Genomic DNA, 24,475 nt, shown 5'->3' on the forward strand with positions numbered 1-24,475 from the left:
GAGAAATAATTACCTTGATTTGACAACTTTTAACAATCCCTTTCTTACGGTAAGGGAGTACGAGCATTTCAGATTCACACAAGAAGTTCTGCGGAAATCTGCTAGTTAAGAGATACAAATGACGGCATAAGAAATGGCCAAGAGGAGGAAGCTTGGTTGTTATGATCATCATCCGTTAAGCATTACAGACACATATACGAGACGCTCTTGGCTTATTCCCATTAGCAAAATCCCTATTCAACTTTGACGGATCAAACAATGTTCACTGCGCTGAGACCGTGTGTTGATCACTTAAATTAACGGTAGAAAGTTTTCATTAATCAACTAACCAATCAATCAATCAATCAATCAATCAAGTAATCAGTTGATAACAAAATGAATGACGATTTTATTTCTTGGTTAAGGCTTAGAATATCGATCTGCTGCATCATGTCGATCAATTTCTTTTTCGTTTTCACACTAAAAAACAAAAAAAAAATACCTTTCGGGTGTCTCATCATGATGAAAGACGCCAAAAGTTAAAATAAGTGTGGAGCTATGATTTACGTCATACCGAGCATTGTATTCCCATAAAACTAGTCGCGGATCACTTCTCTCCGATTAATATACTGTACGTGTTGATCTATAGCTATGATGATGATGGGGTTTCTACAGGTCACGTGACGAGTCAAGCTGAAACGCATGGACCGGCTGGAACTGGCCCTGTTAGACCGGGTCGGGACATGAAAGAATTGTTTTGAATAGATCAAGGTATTCTATTTTCTTGAACAGCTGATCAAAATCAAGATTCCTCATATCATATATAATAAGTCACGTTGGTCTTCTACAAGTCACGTTGCAATGATTTCTGTTGATAATTAGAGATGGGATATATAGCTCATGGATTCATATGATAAACAAATCGCACAGGTGTGCCTCACATCGAGATGTTAAAACTAATTCACCTGTCAATAATCTGTACGATATTCGACTATTAGCACAATTGCTAGATTACCTCTATATATTTGATCCGCTACTACTGATAAACTTAAACAGGATTTTGAGGATGATGATAAGGATGTCTATGATCCTGCCAAGGCGTAAGATTGGGAGAACATGTGTAAATGGTGATTTAGCAGTCAAAACAAGATACGTGAAATCAAGGACATTGGTATGTCAACCTCCTTTTAATGCTATCATATATAAGAGTTGAAATTGAGACTACTATTACTTTTTAGATTACAGGACCACCACCCTCAATTCCATCATCTCACAATCATACAACACCCACGTCAACACCTTTACCTTCTCCCACACCATTACCATTCTTTTCACCTGAAGTCTCTGAAGCTAATTCAAGTGGACAAGGAGACGCAAAACCTCTTTATGTATCTGGAAGTCAAGCTGACAGATTAGCTAGGGTTAGTAGAATGAGTAGCCCATTAAGAAGAGGTAGTCATGAATCCTGGTGGTCAGGTGATATGGGTTGGTTTAATGCTGTTGCGAAGGTATGTTGAAGATATCTCCATCCTTAAATCTGTGTTTGAAGCTTGCATCGGTCTTTGTTAATACTAATTCTAACATTTGGGCATAGACAATTCCAACTTATAGAGTTTTAGATGAAGAAGGACATTTGGTAAAGGGTACAAAGGTTCCAATGGTAAGTTTTGATTATGCTTCACTGAGCAGAACTGACGTCCGGATTTGCTGAACGGTAGATAACGAAGGAAGAAGCACTCGCAATGTAAGATATAATCTTTCTCTTTGTTGAGAGGCAGACACCTGATTGATTTATCTTTGACACCGTTCAAACAGGTACCGCACAATGACCTTGATTCCGATAGTGGACAATGTACTCTACCAATCTCAACGCCAAGGCAGAATATCATTTTACATGCAATGTGCAGGTGAAGAAGCTGCTATTGTAGGAAGTTCTGCAGCTATGTTACCGGGTGACGAGATGTTTGGACAATATGTAGGTTACACCAGAAGTCATCCTCGCTGGTCCTCTTAGCGGTTCTCAGATTGACTGATATACTATTTTATAGAGGGAATCAGCAGCATTACTGCATAGGGGATTCACTTTGGATGCTCTGATGTCTCAATGTTTTGGTAATATAGAGGATAAAGGTACAAAAGGTAGAATGATGCCTGTGCATTATTCTGCACCTGAATTGGGATTTCATACCATAACAAGTCCTTTAGCAACACAGTAAGTAATATAGGATGTCAAATCATTTGGAACTTATGTCGAATGATTTGAAAACTCCAATATAGTAGCGCTAATTTGGCTGAATGACATAGAATGCCTCAAGCTGCAGGAGCTGCTTATGCGTTAAAGCTGGATGAAGATAGACAAGGTGATTGTGTGATATGCTATTTCGGTGACGGTGAGTTAGCTTTGCAGCCGCCAGGGCACATCCTATAGAAGGGACGAAACAGAGAGTTGATTACACTTCTTACGAAATTAGGTGCTGCCAGTGAAGGTGATTTTCATGCTGCTTTGGGCATGAACTCTGTTTTAGGTGGACCTTGCATATGGTTCTGCAGGAATAACGGGTAAGTAATTTTTGTATATCCTCAATACTATTCGCGCTTCTCCGATTAAATTCGCTGTATTTCACTACTTCTGTAGATTTGCAATTTCGACCCCTATAATAGATCAATATGCAGGAGATGGTATAGCCTCACGTGGACCTGCTTACGGATTAGATACTATTCGAGTAGACGGTAACGACGCTTTGGCGGTGTTATCGGCAGTGAGAGAAGCTAGAAAAAGAGCTGTTGAAGGTAAAAAAGGCGTCTTGGTTGAAGCTATGACATACAGAGTAGGGCATCACTCGACCAGTGATGATTCTAGTATGTATAGAAGAGTAGAAGAAGTGAAGGAATGGACTGTTGTCGGTGAGCTACATCCTACACTCTGTAATCATTTCGAACAAGCTTATATGTAAATTCTTGATCTCTCTTATGATAGACAACCCTATTCATCGATTCAGAGCTTATCTAGCATCAAAATCATGGTGGGATGAAGCATCAGAAAAGGATTTATTAGCTTCTCACAAATCATCAGTAATGAAAGCCTTCAGTAGAGCGGAGAAATTACCTAAGCCAAAATTAGGTGAGATGTTTAACGATGTTTGGGGTGTCGGTAAAGGCGATGAAGTTCCAGCTGTCATTGTAAGTCTTGTCTTTATGATGGTATATTTTCTGGAGATGAAGATTAGTATTTAACACTCCCAATTCAAAAATAGATGGAACAACGTGCTGAACTTGGTCGATTGCTGAAGAAGTATGGTGATGTATGGGAACCTTGGCGTAAGGAGAGAAAGAGATTTGTGGAAGAGGGCATGGATGTTATGGATTGTGACGGCAGGGGATCATAACAGGGACAATTGTGTGTATCATACGTAGTAGGAGGATTGATGATTTATGGTTTCGTGTATTTATGTAGATATAGATTTAGTTTGTTAGTGATCAAGAGGAAAATGTGATATTGTAGCTTCCTCGTACGACTTATGTTATCATATGCATTGTATGGACCTTGTTTTATTGATTTACTTCTTGCGTTACTGCCACCTTTCCCCAAAATATGATTTCTAAGCAATTTAATTATGTGATAGTTGGAAGAACTGATTCACCAGCATTTTCCATCTATTTGTAAAGAAGTTTAGCTGCACGATCATTACTGAAAATTGGTGGTAATATTGTAGCTCACCTTTTGAGCTTGTTCAGCAGCGTCAGGTTCAGCTTTTTTAGCTTCTTCTGTTAAACCTTCTGAAGGTGGATTTTGTGGGACTGTAAAAGGATGGAGAAAATTAGCTTTTCAAGTCAGCAGATTAAAAGTCAGAGACTTGGAAAAAGCTAACCTTGTTGTTTGGGGTCTTGAGCTGAAGACATGTTGATTGCTGATTTTAGTTTGTTCTACCTAAAAAATCAGAAGAAAGTAAAGAAAGAAAAAGGAATGTCATCAACCCACCAAAGTGTTTCGTTATTGCCAGTAGTACTAGTATCCAAACTTCGATCGACTAAAGGTGACTAAACCATACGTCATTATTTTAAAAGCAATAATATAATCAAGCCCTTTTCTGGGTCACGTGATTACTCAGCTGATTTACCGGGAATTCCAAGTAACCGTGCTCTTCCATCTTTGTGTGTTTTTGAATTGCATCAAAAAAGCTGCTTAGAAGTTTCATCAATTAAACTGGGTTGGTCTGACTTGATCATTGTAGTTTTAAATGGTACTTAGAATTTTATAGCTTGCCTTTACAGAAGCGACACGATATCATCCGAACCGCACGACAACAAGTGTGTTATTTTGGGTCTGAGATGGCTTCGGTATCCGATAGGGGTTTGAAAGCAGAGGAGGAAGGTGTACCGTTATTGAATGACGAACACGAGCATAAACCACAACCAGAGATAGAAGAAACAGCAGACAAGCAACGCCCTCCAGCTATTGAAAAGAGTAATTTCATCTTCGACACTATCGCGACTGTGTTTGATCTCTTTTTAATCTGTTTCATAATGTTCGTAGTAGTTATGATTTTCTTGGAGCTTATAAACGTAATCGACTTCGTCCACCAGGTTGGGATATCAGACGATCATTTGAATGATTCAATATCAAAACATGATCAAAACACAATCTTCAATGATGTTCTACAGGTGGAATCAAGATTGGCGAAAAAGATGCTCATGTGTAATATTGGACCTAAAATTGGTGCTTTAGACGGTTTGGTAGTTGCCAGTCCAAATAAAGGTGAAAAGCCTTATTTACCAAACTACTATGTAAGCAATTCCAGGTTCATGGTCAGAAACTTGAGGAGAATCAGAGTCGCAGAATTGCTAATGACTCTGCCATTGTGCCAGTTTACTTGGACAAGAGATTCAGCTTTAGTGCATTCATCACTCCTTCCTTCATTTTTACCTGAATCATATCACAAGTCATATGAATGGGCAGGACCATCTTCAGCCTCGTCTGATTTCCAGTCTTATGAAATGTTGGAATCAGATATCAAATTACACGAAGGACTGATTAGAGCTTATATACAATCGCAAATCAAAATACAAATCACCATAAACCCTTCAGGGGGATTGTACGATGGTGGCCTAAACGAACCGAAATTTGAGGTAGTTGGATCACCTTTTACAGGCGATTGGGGAAGACCACAGAGGTATGTCAAAAATTCATCTCGATACATAGTATATTGGCGAAGCTGACCATTATTCCTAAACGATTGATAGGGATGGTCCAGCTTTACGAGCGTTGACATTGATTCCCTATACTCACTTCCTACTTGATAGAGGGTTTCGAGCAGATTTCAGTTATATCGAAGATAATCTCTATGACCCCAATGAGCTAAAGGTTCCTGGGCGAATTATCAAGAATGATTTAGAAGAAGTATCACATAGCTGGCATGAACCTAGCTTTGACCTATGGGAAGAAGTGTAAGTATCGCAGCCACATTTACAGCTGTAATCCCTCACATCACCTGACATATAAAGCTAAATTGGCATACATTTAGTAATGGTCATCATTTTTTCACTCTTATCGTTTCTATGCGATCACTTCAAGCTGGAGCCGCTCTCGCTTATCGTCTCAACGACACCGGGGCCCAAACCTTCTATTCCGAGCAAGCTGAACTTATAGGAAAGAAGTTGGAAGAGTTCTGGGACAACGACAAAGATTACTACCTTTCGACAGTACCAAACTTAAGGCGTCGCAAGGCCGGAACATCACTACTTCCCGATAGACAATGGTGGGATTGCTCGTTACCACTTTCCTTGATCCATGCTGGAGATCATCTCAGCCCAAACACTTATCGATATCCCAATTTATCTGTGCTTAAATTCGGAGCCACTGATCCGGAACTTCAATCAACACTATACCAATACATCAACTCCTTCAGTGGTTTATACAAGATCAATGCAGGACATCGCTGGACAGACGGCTGGGCTCTAGGAAGATATCGCGAAGATGTGTATGATGGGGTCGGAAAGAGTATCGCTAATCCATGGTGGGTCATTCCTGCTTATTTGTTACAACAACTTCTACTTACACCGATCAACTCTGCAGGCATATCTGTACAAATGCAGTGGCGGAATCATTTTACCTAATGGAAAAGGAACATTTCATTCAAGGGTACTTGGAAACAACCAATATCACTAGAGCATTTTGGTCAGCTGTATTTGGTGAAACCATCAAACAAGGAAGTAGATATAATATTGGAGAAGTCAAATTCGATGAAGGTTTGAAGGCACTTCGAAGAATTGGAGACGCTTTCTTGAATGTGTCCAGAAGTGCTATCATGGAGAGTGATGGCAGAATGAGTGAACAAATCGATAAGTAAGCGATCCATTTTCAGTCCAATGCTCACATTTCTTTATACATTTTCCCTCTTCAAGCCATGTTCTTCCGTATTTGGCTAATACAGTATACTGATCGTTTAACGCTGCTGTTCAATAGGAAAAATGGCACTCCGAGAGGCGCTAGAGATTTGACTTGGTCATATGCTAGTCTGATGACAGCTATCAAAGCGAGACAAGAATCGTCAAAAATGGTCCACGAAACGCATCAGTCAAGTGAGACAGTCCTGGCGAATTGAGGACGATCATTTCTCGGCAAATTTAGACGGCCTACATGTCAAGACCTTTTCACAGTAGTTGTATTCTTTATAGCTGTAATTGGCAGCCAATTTGTGCTTATGTACCGAATAATTATCTCTGTTGAGTTTCACACGGCTTACTCTCTTCCCGAGCTCATAATTCTAAATCGGGAATCACTCCTACTACTGAAGCCCTTCTTCTTCGGTGATCATACTGAGAAGGGTTTTGAAAAGTTTCGAACACTATACAGGAGGAGGAATCGATGAACAAAAATGACGCCATGTTTGTGTCGTCGCGTAGCTTTCGTACATCCTTTCACAGCTTGGCTTCTTGTATTATTGCGACATGTTGACGAACGATTGCGAGCAGGTTCGATTTCTGTAAACTTCTAGCGAGACCGAAGAAACCTATACTTATGTATATATATATATTGTATACCTCGAAGGACTCTAAGCTATTGCCATGATAAGTATGATCAATCCATATCATTCCCCTCAACTACAGACTAATCAAACCAAAATGAACAGTTCCAACACTGCCTCCCCATCGAACACACGATCTGATATATCAAGAAATGGAGGAGCTACAGACAGCTTTTACACGAAGACAAGAAACTATTTAAGTAATGATGCAGAATCGATCAAACCTCAAAGATCAGATATCATGCAATCTACATCCCTGAATGACGGTGATACTGATTATTATATCAAGACAAGAGATTACTTGAATCGTGAAACTGATTCAACACAAGTAAGACCTCAATCGCATTATTCACCCTTTCATGGTCAATAGGTAATGTCAACGCCAAACTGAGAGAAACCTTTTTTAGAAATATATCTGAATGGAGGTCTCGTATGGGAACTTTACATACTACATTTAACGTATAAATATATATGACATACTATGCATGAGATATGATCAGGGCCAGCCCTTTGTGGTATATGTGTGAGAGAACTTCTAAGAATCGTGTATAGTATCAGTATTGTATCGTCGAAGGACAAAATCTGCCCGTTAAAAGTGCAGAGTGGCGGATCATTACTGTACCAATACTGTACGTACTTTGGTGTCGTTTGAATGTTCATGCAAAACGTATTCAATCTCAAAAGTAGTCTGGAAAAGCAGGGCTGCATACAGTCAGCACTTATCTGGTCACTATGAGTATACCAACATTCAACATTTATCATTCGTACTGGTGTACATATCGTTATGAGATGCATACAGAATTTTATTCGATATCACAAATCACCTAACGCTCACAGCGATTATATACTCTACAGTATACTACAATATACTTTAATTTGGATCGACTCTTAACCTTTCTCTATGATTTTTCAGATTTTCTCTTGCTTTCTGTCTTTTGACATCCCTACAACTTGTACAATATGGAACACCATCAACAAGGGAAGTTGAAATTGTATAATGATTGGTATAAGGGGTTTCTGATTTGGTAGCGTTACGACAAGCGAAAATAGGTATATAGTCAATTTCTTTCGTTTGTTCTTCTTGACTTGTTGATGTCGTAGTTGATCGGTTGTTCCCGTAATCTGTACTAATATCTTTATCAGAAACTGCAGTAATCTTCTTAATGTACCTTGTATCAAATGACTTTCTCTTTCCTCTCCCTTCTTTTATCAAGACTTCTCCATACTCATGAGGAGGTGTCAATGTATAAGCTAATAGATCCCTTCCTCTCTTACATTGAATTACCGTAAATTCTTCATCATTATCCTCTGTGGGAAGCTCGTCATCGTCATTGTTCCGATCGTTCCGATTAGTGGGACCATTGACAGTATCATAAGCAGTCTCTCCCGAAGGTTTAGCTCGGGACTGAGATTCAGATTGAGACTGATAGGTAATTTCAACTTTATCTGAATCCAACAGATCTCTCCAATCTACCTTTCTCAGGTTTGTTAAAATCTTCTTCTCTCTTTCAGTTATCGATACGGTGTTGGTCGCACGCCACTTGCTATTCCTGGGATCATAGCTCTTATGTATAGTTTCATTCATTAGAACGAACCTATCCCGAATGTCTATTGGTTCACTTGGCTTTTCGATTACTTCTGAGGGCCCTTGAGTGAACTGTAACCCTGCATCTTCCGAGCCGTGGTGCGCAGTTGCAGATTCATCGCTGATGCTTTTGTGCGAACGATTTTGATTGTGGCTATGATCATGACTGAAAGTTGGCCCATGAGGCTGCGAGGAGAGATCCTCTTCCATGATAGATTTGATCGTTGCCTCAAACTTTGGATCTGAATTAAGAGAACGTACGGCTTCATCGTTGCTATGAGTATCCATTGTCAATTAATCTGAGAATGTTCTTGAGGATGGAATATTTGGTTTTATACAACACCCTTTTCACTTACAACAAAAACATAGTAGTTCCAGGATGTTCTACTGAATATGAGCTTTCACCTTGAGTGGTAGAGTTGTATGGGTAGAGTAACTCATCCTCTTCCTCGAGGTCATAAGCCAGATTGTTCATATTAAGAGTAAATGTTATCTGGATGAGGGTACTCAGACGATAATTGACGAAGTGTTATGGCAAGGGATTTGAATCTATATCAAATTACGATATAAATTGAGAGAGAGATTATAAATAGATTATCAACCCCTTTATATATCGAGTGTCTCCCTCGTTGCCTGAAAACGCCACACATACAGAAAGCGATGTCGGAGTCTGGAATACCGAGGGACTTTGTTCCTCCTTTCCTTTGATCACTTGTATTGTAAGTCAATATGCAACGAGTCGCTCCGCCAACTGGGAAGTAAAGTCAAGAACACAAATGATCAGAATGTACTGTATTACATGATGGAAACAATGGTCGCTGTCGGGTTTGTATCCGAATAATAGATTTCACTTCCTGAAGCGTATGAGAAAGGGATTATCATGGGCAACAAGAAGGACTATCGTAATTATTACTTTATCGGGGATCGCATGGTCAGACTCAACTTGGAGGGGGAATAATGGTAGTATATACATGTTTATACTGTATAACTAACAAGGTAGTAAAGATGGGAGATATGCTATGAGACGACTGTCCTTAATTGTTATAGCATACAGAATATACAGTGTATCTCTAATTCAGGGTATGGAACTGGTATCAGTGTCTCGCTATACACCATATTTCACACAAACGTCAAGACTACTGAGTTGATTATGATTGAGAAGAGATGACGAGGATTCTCCACTTAAGCGTTCGCAGGTACTGCCGCTGCTGTGACAGCGGATGGTTTCTCGGTAGCTGCTTTGAGAAACTCCGGATTTAATACTAAACCAGTCATCTTTTCTACCATCTCTTCTTTACTGATTTCTTCTTGGATGTCTCCCATGGGTTCCACATCTTCTGTCTGTGATAACCCATTTTGTTTTTGATACTCCTCAAGACTTATCGTTGCTTCTTTGATCTCTACCTCTACTTGATTCTCAGCTTTTACGTTTTTCTTGCCAAATTTCGTCATGGCTTCTTTAGCTTCTGCTACACCTCCACTCGTAGCTACACCCATTGGTACGTTGGTACTCATCCAATCTTCCCAATTCACTTCGCCTCTTTCACCCATCCAGGGGTACCTCCTTCCTTTACCGGGTTGCTGTAGTGTACCATTGGGTTCGAATATCACGTCCTTTTCGGATAAAGCTGAAAGTATTCGAGCAATATTTGTGGCGTCCTATGCGTCGATTGATCGTAGATAGTCATTCAGCATCATATTAGGCAGGACAGATTGGGGTTGAAGCGGTACTCACGTCTAGACCCGAATGCTGTCGACCTTGAAAATCACCTAATCCCAGTATTTCCAACATTCCAGGTATATTGAAGTAGAAGCCTTTCCCTTTTCCATAATCTTTGCTTTTCCCGTTCTTCCTATCCAATTTACCCAATTTTGATGTGGTAATCACGCTTAATGCTCTCTTGTTTGGAGGCTCATGGGGTCTTCCTGCAGCATATGACGAACGCCTATCCAATTCTGACAACACCGATTGAACCGCAAATTTGAGATTGAGATAAGGGCCATGGAAATACGTTGGGAAAGGGGAAGGTGGAGTTATATGTAGCTGTTTGGGGATCTGCAAAGATATCAAATCAATATGGTATCGCTCTCTTCAGCCTTGTGCAAGGAAACAGAGTGCACTTACGAAGTCTCTGTGCGTATCAAATCAATTACAGGTCATTAGCTTAAAAATTGCAGCTATATCATCAGGAATACTTACCGAAGATCCCACGGCTGAACGAATACGGCTCGGTCAGCTGTCATGCCTGGTATGTCAAGTTGTTTGCGAAGCTTACTCCATCAGTCACCCATAAAGCTTCTTTTAGGCCTTTATCATCTATCAGATCCCACTTATGCAACCATTTCTCGAACTCTTTTAGCATCTGAGGAAAAGTAGGAGACTTATCCACCGTTTCCTATGATCAAAACGTCAGCTACCCATTGTCTTTGAGAAGCTCGATGTGATATATCGATCGCCTGACATGCTTACGGCAAGGAGAATGTATGCATCGTGGTGCATTTAGCCACTCACTTGTGTAATTCCAGTTAGGTCTTTGCAGAAATCAGTTAAGATAGGACTCCAAGTGGGTCTAACATATGATCTGAACTGATCAACTTTGTGTAATCTTCTTTTACCTGTCTCATCAGGTTCGGTCCATTGAAGCAGAACGACCGGAAATTCCTGTAACGATCGGATCGACATTAGTGGTGAATACATTTGACTGTTTCTTGTGACTCTTAGGCAGCATGTAAGTGGAAGATCAAACTTACAATGATCTCATTTGGCCAGTCGAACTCTTTACCAGGTCTACAAGTAGCTTCTACATCGAAACATAAGAAGCTTTTATATGGTTGCTTCAATACCCTTATTGTGATGTTTTCTTCATTTTCGATCTTGATGTATTCTTGACTACTATTAGAGGATTCGTCATCATCATCCTCTGAATCGTCTGTAGGAGGATCTCGGAGTGAGGCTTTATGTATAGCGTTGACTAGTCGCCTAGTTTAAGTTCATATAAGTCAGTTTGTTCTTCTCAAGTGGAATGAGGACGATAAGATAGACTTTCGAGAGCAGGCAAGGAAGAAGGGGTGAGATATTGCCCCCTGTGTCAGTATACTCACCTCCAGAGCGTTTCCTTCTTTCCTTTGGTATCTAAACCTAATTCTCTCAAACCGTCTTTCAACTGATTCACGGTTTGTTTCTTGCTTACTTTAGGTGAGGGAGATGACGACGACGACGATTCAACCTGGAATTGATCGATAGGTGAAGGGGGGGCAGATTGAGCCTTGATGGGTGCTGAAGGTCCAGCTTCAGCTGAAGAAGAGAGAAAAGACAATGACATGTTGTTCAGCTTTCCCCAGTCAATGAAGGGGAGAGGAGCGAAAATGGATGAGCAAGATGACAGGAGAGAAAAATGCGATAAATGTGTGGTATAAGTCAAAAAAGATACAAGATCTGCGAGATGACTAAGAATGATCTAGTTCAAGAATAGATAATGTAGTATTAGAGTCAGATAGGAAAAGAGAAGAGAAAACAGATAAAGAGAAATGCAATAACAAAAAAAGCATGAAGAGTGGAAAGGTTAGGTGGAGGTAAACAACGACTTTCACCTGTATCACAAGGTCTGTGCGTCATACATACTTCTTCTTCTTGTAATTACAGTGTATAGCTATTTTCGCCTGTGTTCCGACAAGGTTGTCGCATGCGGGAATGAGGAGGTACGACAGTATACTCACGCCAGAAAAGATTTCAGCTGTACAAGATAGACTGGTCAATCTAAGTTATGTTATACATGTATAATGGATGGAAAGAAGTCCGCAAAAATAGAAAAGATCAAAAGCTAAATTTGATGGTTTATACGAAAATGAACTATAAGCTATATGAAGTCCGAAAATCCAAGCGATCAAAATATTCGACAGAATCATTTCAAGATCAAATAAATGTCGCCCTTGAGTTCGTCTTGATCGATCATCCCTATGTTCACCTATCATATCCCCACTCCGTACCTTATAAACAGAGTAAGACTAAAAATCATGAATTGTCGTAGCGTATACAATATCCCGTTATCTTTCTCCGTCTCCGACAACCCAGTTCTACACTGCACCAATCCATTCTAACAACATTTACCACCTTGTTTAGCACCGCCATCATCTGCTGTTGGAGTTACTAAGATTGTTTCACCCCCTGATGGCTTGATTACATCTCCAGATGATTCAAGGGATTTGGATGATACGATTCGGTAGATTTCTGTCGAGGTTGAGATGGAGTGATCGAGAACCGAGTAGGAACAAAAGTCGATTGGAAGGCAGTTGCAAGGTAGATAAGGACAATTGAGTTGAACGAAATGAAATGTTACGATATTGTACAAAGATGGGAAGACAGAGAAGATATCAATGAGTCAGATTCGACATATGGGGATGAGTCGTTCGCAATACAATAGGAGATGTGACTTACCAGTCAAGATATTTTGGAAAGCAGATTCTACGTTAGATGCGTCCAAAGCAGAGGTTTCGATAAATGAAAGACCATTTTCAGCTGTTAAAGTGGAAAACGAAGTATCTCATCAGTAAAATGTCCTGTATAACATAATTCCGTGATCAATTCTCGTTTTTGGGTCACCGGTGAAATTGATCCTTGCTTCACAAGTATATTGAACGCGATATCCTGAATTCCTTCCATTCATCTGTCATCTCACGACATGCAATAACGCCCACTCCCCGCCGGTACATCGACAAAGTTTGGGATTTCTCCTCATCCGACCCAGCCATAATCCTGGGATCTCGCATTCATAGCCTTTTAGAAATGTTTGGTAAGGATTCCGCTGAACTCACTAGCAAATTGTTTTGCCTCATCTGTACTGACAGCTCTCAAATGTTTCAAATCACTTTTATTTCCGACAAGCATAATTACTATATTAGCATCTGCATGATCTCTCAATTCTTTCAACCATCTTGTAACATTTTCGTATGTTGAATGTTTTGCGATATCGTAAACAAGTAAAGCTCCTACTGCTCCTCTGTAATATGCTGATGTGATTGCTCTGTATCGTTCTTGACCGGCTATTTTGGGTATATCCATTACATTGGCGTGAAGGAATTAGTCGGGTAAGGACGATATGTATTTAATACGAGTAGAGAGTATGAATAATGGTATGAAATTGATGATAAGGAGAAGAATCAGTTAGCATTACTACAGCGTTTAGCCAAAATACATTGCCAACAGGCTCTTTACCGTCCATTAGTTTTAGATATTTACTCACCAGTATCCCAAATTTGTGCTTTAACAGTCTTTCCATCTACGTTGATACTTCGAGTAGCGAATTCAACACCGATTGTTGATTTAGATTCCAAGTTGAATTCATTCCTTGTGAATCGCGAGAGAACTAAGGTAATTCAGTATTATTAGCTCAAGTAGTTCCTTTATACCAAAGAAGAGCTACAGAAAGCTAACTCACGGTTTCTATTGAATGAATATTACATAGTATTACCACAAATTAGTGATTCTTCTCCAAATAAACCACATAGCTCAACACTTACGATTTACCGACACCTGAGTCACCGATAAGTACCACCTATCAAGTCCCATATCAGCTATCTACCCTCCGTTTTAGTAAGACGAAGCTGATGACATACTTTAAAGAGATAATCGTAGTTGGACCCGTCCGACATGATGTTTGAGTTTGACTTTACTTATGAAAAAGAGATGAAAGAGGTGTTGAAGTTGTTATGTGACACGTCGATCAGTTGAAATTGCGGAAGGAGCGTGTGGCGAGAAGATCACAAGTCTATATCCGGTATAGATGATTTTGAACGTGATAATAACTGAATATAACCAAGTCTAACGTATGTATATATGTATATCACGTATAAATGTCAATGATCGTTGTTGCCTGTAATGTTATCTTGGTCTATTGATTAAGGATTAGATATGCAATTGATAGATCAGAACAATAATAATGAACAATGGAGATGTGAGTGGTGATGGCGCGTGCAGGTCCAACGATAGCAACAACAAACACATAATATTAACCCGGCGTTATTACCGCTTTAGGCATGTGGCACAGTGAGATATACTATATAACGTACCTGGAGAGTGAACGATGAAGCATTTATCAATATTTCAATATTAATCTTTGGGTTGTAAGTTGCAAGTCATTAAGCCTATTTGTCAGATCTTACATTGATAGTTACAAAGAGCATCACCAGCGTAGGGGCGAGACAGCTTAGCAGGTGAATCTATTTTAGAAAATAATACAAGCGAAAAATATACAGTGAAAATGCCAGTCGAAATAGGAAGAGAAGGATCACTATCACCTCCGCAACGTCAAGCTTCTTTATCACCTGAACGGAATGATGCTGGTCCATCAAAGAAGTATTATGGTACTTCTGTAATAGATCAACAACGTCGTCAGGTAGGTGGAATCGTTACCTTCTTTTCTCAAAATGAGTGATGTTGAACTCTCAGAAATACCTATGCTTAAGAGAACGTATTGACTAACGTGTAATCGAAATGGTCAAATAGGTTGAAAAGTTACTTGCGAATCCTGAAAGACAACAGAATATTTCAGTTGGAACAAAAGAAAAAACTTTAAGAGCACCAAGAGAAATGATGAAAAATGTGCAAGGATCTTCAGCAGGTGCGGGATCAGGTGAATTTCATGTATATAAACAAAGTAGAAGAAGAGAATATGAAAGAATAAAGATAATGAATGATAAAGCTAGAGCAGTGAGTTCTAATCATAATTCTCGCTATGATATATATTATTGTGGTTATACACAAAATAAGCTTACTGAGTGGTTCGTTTTCCTAATATTGTAACATTTCATGATTATACAGGAAGAAGAACAATCAGCTTTTCAAACTAGACAAGCGGAAAGGGATGCTATAGCGGATGCTAAAACAGCTAAAAATAGAGCTAAACGTCAAAAGAGAAAACAAGGTAATAATAATAAAAAAAGTGGATCATCAACACCTAATCTTACTTCAAATTCCGGAGAAACTCATGAAAATGGTGGGAGTGGAGGAGTAGGTAAAAGGAAATTAGCTGGTGGTGCAAGTATAACATTCAAGAAACCTGGTGAAGAAGAGGATTCCGAAGATGAAAATGACGATGATGTTGAACAAGTTGGACCTGTATCTACAACATCGATACCGATACAGCAAAATGATGAAGCAAATATACCGAAAGCTGTAGAAGAAAAGAGAATCACCATTGTCGATGAAGATTAGATGAAACCTCTTCAATGAGGGATTGTATAGTACTTGTATGCATTTATCAACAGTCAATCTTACTGACTATCTGCTCACTGGAAGCTAAATGTCTATGCGATTTATGTGGTATCGAGACTGATATATATCCAGTACAGCGGTACTCAATTGTCACTCATCAACCCCTCGAGCTTCGCCTGGATCAACTATCAACTTCCTTTCATCGAAGTGATCCTTTTTACCTCCTCTCCTATCAATGATGATCATCTGATCGAGTCAAGTCCCTCTATGCATCCTTTCACAATATATCTGATCCGATTCTCCCTTGTGCAATCATAATTAAGTACAATGCAAGTGCCGCATCGCAGTGCGCTTTATCAAGGATAAGACTGGCAATCACAAACAGTAAGTGACAGTGCTTTTTATCTCTGCTTTAAGATCAAGTTCCGATAAGTGGTCAAATTCAGAAAAAGCGACATTACTTCAAAATGGCTTCAAGAGTTACATATCGTACATCGGCAAGATCTGGACAATCAATCATCGTCGTTCTTTTCCTCCTAATACTGGCGTATGTTTTCTTTAGCGGTAGTAAAAAGAAGAAAGGATCAAAGTCCTCGAGGGAAGATAACGGAGCAGAGTCCAACAGAAGGGGCTCAAAAGATCCTAAGAGTAGCAGTGATGAAGAGCGAGAAGAACGTCGAAAAAGAAGAAAAGAAAGGGAAGGTCGAAAGAAAAACGGTTCTGGATCAGGATCTGATTCCGGGTCAGGATCTGAATCAGACAGACGACAGAAAAAGAAGGATGACAAGAAAGATAGAAAAAAGCAGAAGAAATCTAAAGAACCTATAGAATGGGAAAAACCTATTGATGGTAAATCACCACCATTATCATCTATACCAAATCATCGAACTGCTACACCATCAAAATCAGCATTTAGGAAAAGAGATACAAATGATAATTTACCACCTACACCAAATACTTCCAATAACGAAAGGATAAAATGGATTGATCAACAAAAGAACGGGAGTACTTCACCAGTAAATAAACATTTTAGAAAATGGAATGATTATTTAGGTTTAACTGATGATTCCAATAAAGGGATATATGAAGATTTACCTAAAAACAAAACTCCAGAACAATCAGAATTAAAATCTAAAAAAATTCAACAACATCCATCAATCAGATTTTCTTTTGATAATATTTCCAAAAGAGTTCAAGAAGGTAGATTAGATTTATCGAAAGATGTATTGAGATTGATGCAAAAAATTGAACAGATATCTAAAGCTAAACCGACAGATGAAAAATTATGGTTAATTGCATTACAAGATTCATGGAATTCAAATTTAGGTAATTTACCAAAAATAATAATGACTTTATGTATTGAATTAAGTAAATTGATAAATAAAAAAGATATACATAATTTATCAACCAAGATGAAAAAGAGAAAAAAAATTCAATTGGATGTTGATATAAAAAGAGATTTCACCAAATTCGTTTCAACTTTAAATACAGACATGAATTCACCAGAATTTCCATTAATGTTATTGATAGGATGGTATCTAGATACTTATAGATCGAAGAAATCATTAAAAAGGATGCAAATTGATAATAAGTCACTCAATATGACTGAGAAAGAGCAAAATGAAAATGAAGATACATCAAAAATTTCATTTATATTAGGTTTTTTAGAAAATTTAGCTGAATTGAATAAATCTCAAAGGTTATTTATTGGATTAGATTTATTTGGATTAACAATTAGGGCTCAAGCTGTAAAAGAAAAATCTTCATCTGGTACAGATAGTAATTATAGATTAGATTTAACCATTTTTTTACCTTGTTCAGATGAAAAATTAGAAAATCCATTGGAATGGATAAAAAGATTCATTGAATCATGTGAATCATTTAGACATTTTCATGTCGCATTGATTCAATCATTGAATAATACTTCAGATGATATTGTATCTGGTGATATTTTCAAAAGAAGGAGGTTAATATTTAGACCTGGATGGACGATTAAAGGTGTAAATCAATCACAGTTAAACGATCAAGAGAACATTAATGATAAATCAATTGCACAAAGAGTATTATTAGAAAGGAAGTCAAAAATAATTGAACTACCTGATGATTCAGAAATTCAAGATTCATCAAATTTGAAAAAGATATTTAAATATTTAACAAATAAAGAAATTCAAAAATGTTTAAGTAGATTATCACCTGGTGAAATTTTATTCAAAGATTTAAGACAATTTCAATGGGATAAATCTACCTTAACACCTTTTAATAATACTTTGACTTCAATTAATTTTTGGTTAGGTTATAAAATTGTTGGTGATAGATTACAATTTAAATTAATTGAAAATACTAAAGATCAATTATATCTAAATCAACCTAGAACAATGTTTGATTTTATTAGATCAATAGATTTAGGTAATTATTTACCTTTACATCAAACACAACCAAATCCAACATTTTTGAAAATTAATGATTTCCCTGCATTAGAATTATTGGTCCTATCATATTTACCATCTTCATCAAACCAAAATGATCTTTCAACAATAAGTTTGATATTAGATCCTAAATTTGGATTAAGGAAAGAATTAGAAAATGAAAAAGAACCAACACAACATTTTATCAAACATACGATAAAATTGAAATTATTTATTTCAATACCATCAATGCAATTGATTGAAAATGTTCAATCTGATCTCAATCACTTCTTTACCAATAAATTAAGAGAGTTGTTGAATCAAGGTATGAACAAATCGAGAATAAGAGATATGATAAATAATGATGTTTCCAAAATTTTGGATAATGTTTTTATTGTTGATGAGAGTTCTTCAGGAAATGATGGTCTACCTAGAGGTATCAAGTTAGATTATCGGTTCGATTTCCCGCCTGAGTTAATGGAGGACGGTGTACCGAATCAAACAAGGACATCAAATACTAGATCTTCATCTAATACACCTACTGGTAATCCTACTAATATAAATCAATCTCCTACTGATACAATGGAAAGTAGACCTTCACCTTTCTTATCGCCCCGAACACCAATGACACCTCCTTCGCCACATACAAATCCTCAAGTGAGACTTACTGATCCTCGACGAGCTGAACAAGCTGCGATCGAAGCTCAAAGAAGAGCTCAAGAAAGTTTGAATAGTCAATCACCTAGATCACCTTCAAGTAATTATAGACCACCTTCTGTTGAAGATGCTGAAAATCAAGATGACGAATCACCACCCTCAACTACAGGTAGATTTGCAAATTTAAATACCTCAAAGGTTGATGGGAAAATGTCGAAAGGTGGTTCGGGTGAAAAAGGACCTGAAACAATGATATAATGACAATTGTTGTACTGATTATACTTACGCTTAGATACTAATTTTGCCGTACTGTGGTTTGTATACGGTATGCAAATCTGTTACTTGCGAGTGGCATGAGTATTCTTCCAGATCGATGCAGTACATACTTCGTTTCGTGAACTGTGCTATACACTCTCCTTTTACCTATGGCTTCGAAAAGAACAAACGGCCGACGCAAAGTCAGATATTCAGCACCAGAAGGCTTGAAGAATGAAATGATGGTGGGCCACATTTGACTTACCGTACAGAATCATGCTTCATAATGAATATCTTTGCTTTGCTTTGAATCTGGCGGAGCCTTCTACAACAAGTTAGCGGAAGTTTACTGCAGCATTATCCGCCCTTCATATCTGGGAATGAAAGAATTCATTCTTTCAATGGATGACTAAAGAACAGGTATGTCTGACACAAAGAAGATCACCTTCATTTGAATTTCTAAGACGATAGTATTCCTACGTGCGGGTATAGGTGACCGATCTGTCTCTCAAATGATGTAAAGGGTATGTCCATACTGTATAGCCTTGCGAATCCATCTCCGCTACGTTTCTCGCACACATTATTGTCACTCAGCGTTATGTCTTCATGTTGGCCGCTGAAATTGAATGAAAGCTTCTTGGGTAAAAACGCACCATGGAGATCTGTCTGTACACTATATCAATCTTCTCCAGATAGTCAAGGGGCTTCGAATGGGGTGAATAGAGTATCTCGCTTACCTGTCCTCCTTTAAGAGGAATTCTAATCATTTCGTGGTAATTTCTCACACTCCACCATGTAATGCTATTACACCCATTGTCATGAAAGAAGGATCTTAGCCATATCATTCTCTACTGCATGTATCATGCAATAGTGCTCATGAAAATATGTATGTATAAATACTATGAGTGCAGGTGGGATATACTGTACGTATCACTTCAACTGCTCAGCTCAAAAATTTTCAAAATCAACTTCTTTTAACTTTACTTAATCTTAATCTTTGCTTTACTCAGAATGAATTCAGGAGATCAAGACGATTCAACATGGCTCGAACAAGCACTTCTTGAGGCATTAGAAACTACTACTGAAAATAATGACGATAATACATCTGAAATGCTTAGTCATGTGGGTACAGAATTGACTGACAAAAGGATAGAACAACTTGGTTCATTAAAAAAGGTAAAAGATTTTTTGAGAATGCAAATTAGATCCTATGAAAAATATGGACCTACATATGAAAAATTTCCAAAAACAAATACCATTATTTTGCCAGAAAATGATAGATATATATTTTGTAATGATAAACCCTTATCTGAACTCGTTATTGATTTTAATAAAGTTGGTTATTCTATGAATAAAAGTAAGGAAGGTACTGATGAAATTAAAAGTCATTCGATAAATGCCAATTCGAAAGATGGTATTTTGGTTTATAAACTGTTAAAACCAATTGACCTTTCTACGAAAGACACTTCAACAAGGAATTCTAAAGAGTCAGAAGATCAAATTATTGAAAATAATTATAAATCAAGTTTTATTTCTGAAATTGCATCAAAATCGAAAACTGATAATGATGATTGGCAAAACTCAGGTTATATTCCTATAGCCTCATGTAATAATGGTAGAGCTAGGCAATCAAAGTACAAATCTAAACGTCCAAAATGGACTAACTCTTTCTCAACAGGAGTTTCAAACGAAACCTTGAATACATCAAATCAACAAGATAATCCATCATATTCTGTAACGGGGATTGATAATGTTGATAGAAGTACTTGTATCAATATGGCTTCGGTGATATTGAAAAATAAACTTCTCTGTTCATCTTGTGCTGATCTTCATAGGCGGGAGCGGTCTGGGACTGTACAACGGGCCAGAAGTAAGAAACATGTTATAGAGATCTCTGATTAATAGGTGATGTGACAAGAGATTGATTAATCGAGACTGATACAATTTAATGCTCGTATAAGTACTTCCAAGTCGCATAAATGCTTAAATTACAAAGCAGCTCAGCATAACTTATACGAGACTCGTATATTCATATATTCATCGGTTATCTCGCTTAAATGAGCCAAAAATACCGTCCAAACCTGACGATTTTTTACCGCTTGGGATCGCGATCTTTGACTGTCTTTTTACATGATGAGTATTATCAATTGATTTTTATGTTTATCTACTTGTCTTGACATAATCTTCATCTGTTTCATATCTTCCATCTTTAGTCATCTTGTGTATAATCAATCGCTCCCAACTGCTTCAACCTATTACAGAGCCAACACTAGTCAACGTCGATTGGTAGCTGTTCTGCCCACTCTTCATTTAAATCATCCATCGCGTGCCGGAAATATCGGATCGCAGCTACTTGTGAACAATCTCACCTTGTCAATCCATCATTCAACAAACTCAGACATAAAAGTAAGAACTACAGAGAATGGCTTCTGGATCTCAGCAGTCTGTGGCAAACATTACTAGTGGAATATCCCCATCAGAAATACCTATTCATACATCATCACAGGCTGTAGAACGACATAATTCATCACAAACTGTCATCCAGCCACACGAGGACTCATCGAATTCAAACTCGGAATCAGCAGTAGCAGACAAAAAGAAATCAACCGCATTAGGCATATCGAAGGGTCCTCAGAATAGTAAGAAAGCACCATGGGGTGTAAAGGTATGTTTTCAACTCTCTACCTGATGATATTATGATATGGTCATAAGCTGACAAAAGATCAAATGGATACAAACCAATAGTGGCGTAGTTCAAGTTGGTTTATAACCACTGTAGTTACATTAGGCGTAACGACCGATATATTGACATATGTGAGTTGAGCATTTGAATGTTTGCAAAGCTATATAGTTTGGCTGATAGATTAGCTGATACTTCATGGAATTTAGACAATTGTCGTACCTGTACTACCGTATAGACTTCAAGTACTAAATTACCACAATATCTCAGCATTAACATCATGGTTATTGTTTGCTTACTCTATAGGTATTCTTGTCTGTAAGTACAAATCGACTTTGTCTCGCTTAACCGACAGAATGAATAGCTTATGAGACGGCCTAACCCAACAAAATCTCGCAGGTACACTGCCAGTAGCATACTTCTTTCATAAATACCCCTATAGAAGATCGCCATTGATTGTAGCCGTCCTGGTATTGGAAGTGGCCGTGATATTGTTTATGACTATAAACGCTTATTGGGTGATGGTCTTAAGTAGATTCATACAAGGTGCTTCAAGTACGGTTGTTTGGTCCGGTAAGTGGTTTCATTACCTAAAGTCAACGAGGGCGCTGCTAACATTGCGGCCAATGAGTAGTCGGATTTGCATTAATGTGAGTTACACCATCATGACTAGATGTCATACAACTTAAGATGGTTCTGTACTAATTCAGATGATGATGAGGTAGATGTGAGAATGTGGAGGAAAAACATGTCGGTCGTCAGATAGGTTTCGCATATTCTGGTGTATCAATAGGCTTAACAATTGTAAGTTCATCAGTCATTTTCCATTGTCGCGTACGCAATTCATCTGACGTATAATAATCTGATCAGGCTCCCCCAATTGGTGGTGCTCTGTATCAGCATGTAGGATGGCATGCTCCATTCATTTTCTGTATCATTGTCTTGGCAGTAGATCTAATCATGCGACTATTTGTGATCGAACAAAAAGATTTAAGGAAATGGGAGGAACAGAATCATGATTCTACACAAACGGAATCGAAAACATCTGAACAAGAAGAGAAGAGAGTTAAATCAGCAGAAATACCTACGAATCAACTCGATAATCCTGATGATCCTTCGCCTAAGCCTGTAAACTCATCAGAAATCGAGCAAGAAAATTCGGAATCTTCACAGAGCGGTACTGGTAACCAAGTCTCTAGTGATACATCAATTACCAGTGATTCTGAGAAAAAAGAAGAAGTAGTCGAATTGTCTGGTTGGAAAGTAATTACAACGATGGTTAAATCAGGTAGAGGTATGACTGGATTTTGGGTTACTTTTCTTTATGGATTGATCATTGGATTATTTGAACCCTCGTGAGTGCATCAACAAAAGATTGACCTTATCCGTGTTCAACAATCACCCCACGCTGAGCCCAACCTCAACAATAGATTGACCTTGAGAGTTCAAGAGGTTTGGCACAAAAATTCAGATTTCGTTGGTCTTATCTATTGTGAGTGAACTGTAGCTACACCTGCGAGTCCATCTCTGATCGCTGATGTATCGCGTTATACTCTCTAGTGGCCGCTGCTGCACCAACATTCATATCAGGACCTATAATAGGTGCATTGGCCGATAAATATGGATCTGAATTCATCATGTTACCTTGTTTGATATTCGCTTTACCCTGGTTACCCCTTATGATGCTTAAAAAGAGTTTAGCTGGATTTATTGTTCTATTCGCTTTAGCTGGTAAGTCAGGCAATCCCCAAGTCCGTGACGCGAATGGCAATTCATGACTAATCATTGTTCAAAATACATAGAGGTCGCTCTTCAGTGCGCTTCTGGTCCAGCGGGTCTGGAAGTAACTTTAGTTTCGAGGCAAACTGTGAGTCCACCTGTTTGATGTGAGATGTATTTATTTTTAACTACAAGCTGATATCTAGTTGTTGTCAATAATTAGCCTGGTATCAGTGAAATCCATCAATTCGCTGCTATGAATATCGCATTTGGTAAGTGGCAAGGACCGTTGGGCTGTTTTCACGATATACCCACCGGGTAGAGTTACAACGAGTATCATGTCACTAATATATCAATTCTCAACAGCCGCATCATCAGCTATAGGAGCTGTAATAGGTGGTCAAATGTATGATCACATATCGAATGGATGGTTAGCTATCTGTTGGTAAGTCTCTTCGATCCACTCAAGCTGAGCATCATATATTATCGTATTTGAGCATACTTTACTGATTAATCAATCCTTCTTTTGCTTGATAGGTTTGCATTCGCTTTAACACTTGTGTCATTACCACTACCATTCATATTTTCGGGCAACAAACCTTTATATAGACGTTGGATACATCGTAATAAAAGTATAGAAGATAAATCGGAAGAGAATCGATCGGAAGAGCATCAAACCCAAACCCAAACTCAAACTCAAACGCAGGCCCAATCTGCTGCAACAACTGAAGTGATATACTCGTGAATTAGATAATAAAGTATATTTTCGAATTTTGTAGTCTCAGTTTTATAATTCATACATAGCATTTTCCATAACTTTCATCGTGCTCATATAATCAACCCACTCATAATGGATGGCCTCAATGTATTGTCCTCTCTTCCTTGCCTCAAACTGTAGTAACGACCCTCGGATAAGACATGTAGTTTACGGACGGTATTATGTATCATTAGCATTAGTAA

The 24,475-nt window shown here is 38.2% G+C and overlaps 10 protein-coding genes across 10 annotated transcripts; 7 read left to right on the forward strand and 3 right to left on the reverse strand.

Moving 5' to 3' along the window:
• Positions 1-1,057: 1,057 nt before the first annotated feature.
• On the forward strand, positions 1,058-3,365 carry L201_007668 (uncharacterized protein; the record flags this gene model as incomplete). The annotated part of the gene is made up of 11 exons (XM_066223374.1): positions 1,058-1,150; positions 1,218-1,487; positions 1,574-1,639; positions 1,698-1,723; positions 1,795-1,954; positions 2,028-2,191; positions 2,284-2,369; positions 2,451-2,538; positions 2,615-2,883; positions 2,957-3,159; positions 3,234-3,365. 11 exons carry the CDS (start codon positions 1,058-1,060, stop codon positions 3,363-3,365), a joined length of 1,557 nt encoding a protein of 518 aa, XP_066079471.1.
• A 943-nt stretch (positions 3,366-4,308) lies between these two features.
• Positions 4,309-6,581, forward strand: L201_007669 (uncharacterized protein; the record flags this gene model as incomplete). The annotated part of the gene is made up of 7 exons (XM_066223375.1): positions 4,309-4,473; positions 4,564-4,764; positions 4,846-5,150; positions 5,221-5,424; positions 5,502-5,993; positions 6,053-6,322; positions 6,443-6,581. The coding sequence occupies 7 exons, from the start codon at positions 4,309-4,311 to the stop codon at positions 6,579-6,581; spliced, it is 1,776 nt and encodes a 591-aa protein (XP_066079472.1).
• A 520-nt stretch (positions 6,582-7,101) lies between these two features.
• Positions 7,102-7,374, forward strand: L201_007670 (uncharacterized protein; the record flags this gene model as incomplete). Its single annotated transcript, XM_066223376.1, has 1 exon — positions 7,102-7,374. One exon carries the CDS (start codon positions 7,102-7,104, stop codon positions 7,372-7,374), a length of 273 nt encoding a protein of 90 aa, XP_066079473.1.
• Positions 7,375-7,875: 501 nt separating this feature from the next.
• L201_007671 (uncharacterized protein) lies at positions 7,876-9,064 on the reverse strand (the record flags this gene model as incomplete). The annotated part of the gene is made up of 2 exons (XM_066223377.1): positions 7,876-8,863; positions 8,946-9,064. 2 exons carry the CDS (start codon positions 9,062-9,064, stop codon positions 7,876-7,878), a joined length of 1,107 nt encoding a protein of 368 aa, XP_066079474.1.
• Positions 9,065-9,771: 707 nt separating this feature from the next.
• L201_007672 (uncharacterized protein) lies at positions 9,772-11,912 on the reverse strand (the record flags this gene model as incomplete). Its single annotated transcript, XM_066223378.1, has 8 exons — positions 9,772-10,248; positions 10,325-10,645; positions 10,715-10,721; positions 10,790-10,803; positions 10,866-10,985; positions 11,102-11,251; positions 11,341-11,569; positions 11,692-11,912. 8 exons carry the CDS (start codon positions 11,910-11,912, stop codon positions 9,772-9,774), a joined length of 1,539 nt encoding a protein of 512 aa, XP_066079475.1.
• A 771-nt stretch (positions 11,913-12,683) lies between these two features.
• L201_007673 (uncharacterized protein) lies at positions 12,684-14,238 on the reverse strand (the record flags this gene model as incomplete). Its single annotated transcript, XM_066223379.1, has 6 exons — positions 12,684-12,817; positions 13,025-13,105; positions 13,402-13,629; positions 13,830-13,952; positions 14,114-14,141; positions 14,203-14,238. 6 exons carry the CDS (start codon positions 14,236-14,238, stop codon positions 12,684-12,686), a joined length of 630 nt encoding a protein of 209 aa, XP_066079476.1.
• A 608-nt stretch (positions 14,239-14,846) lies between these two features.
• On the forward strand, positions 14,847-15,799 carry L201_007674 (uncharacterized protein; the record flags this gene model as incomplete). Its single annotated transcript, XM_066223380.1, has 3 exons — positions 14,847-14,981; positions 15,092-15,295; positions 15,407-15,799. The coding sequence occupies 3 exons, from the start codon at positions 14,847-14,849 to the stop codon at positions 15,797-15,799; spliced, it is 732 nt and encodes a 243-aa protein (XP_066079477.1).
• A 467-nt stretch (positions 15,800-16,266) lies between these two features.
• On the forward strand, positions 16,267-19,119 carry L201_007675 (uncharacterized protein; the record flags this gene model as incomplete). The annotated part of the gene is made up of 1 exon (XM_066223381.1): positions 16,267-19,119. One exon carries the CDS (start codon positions 16,267-16,269, stop codon positions 19,117-19,119), a length of 2,853 nt encoding a protein of 950 aa, XP_066079478.1.
• Positions 19,120-20,127: 1,008 nt separating this feature from the next.
• Positions 20,128-21,018, forward strand: L201_007676 (uncharacterized protein; the record flags this gene model as incomplete). The annotated part of the gene is made up of 1 exon (XM_066223382.1): positions 20,128-21,018. The coding sequence occupies one exon, from the start codon at positions 20,128-20,130 to the stop codon at positions 21,016-21,018; it is 891 nt and encodes a 296-aa protein (XP_066079479.1).
• Positions 21,019-21,538: 520 nt separating this feature from the next.
• L201_007677 (uncharacterized protein) lies at positions 21,539-24,260 on the forward strand (the record flags this gene model as incomplete). The annotated part of the gene is made up of 13 exons (XM_066223383.1): positions 21,539-21,781; positions 21,862-21,930; positions 22,006-22,114; positions 22,196-22,369; positions 22,431-22,446; positions 22,522-22,600; positions 22,667-23,151; positions 23,227-23,288; positions 23,357-23,527; positions 23,599-23,663; positions 23,739-23,787; positions 23,882-23,960; positions 24,053-24,260. The coding sequence occupies 13 exons, from the start codon at positions 21,539-21,541 to the stop codon at positions 24,258-24,260; spliced, it is 1,809 nt and encodes a 602-aa protein (XP_066079480.1).
• Positions 24,261-24,475: the final 215 nt, after the last annotated feature.

Source organism: Kwoniella dendrophila, chromosome 11 (assembly GCF_036810415.1).
Source record: "Kwoniella dendrophila CBS 6074 chromosome 11, complete sequence".
In the NCBI taxonomy this organism is placed as follows: domain Eukaryota; kingdom Fungi; phylum Basidiomycota; class Tremellomycetes; order Tremellales; family Cryptococcaceae; genus Kwoniella; species Kwoniella dendrophila.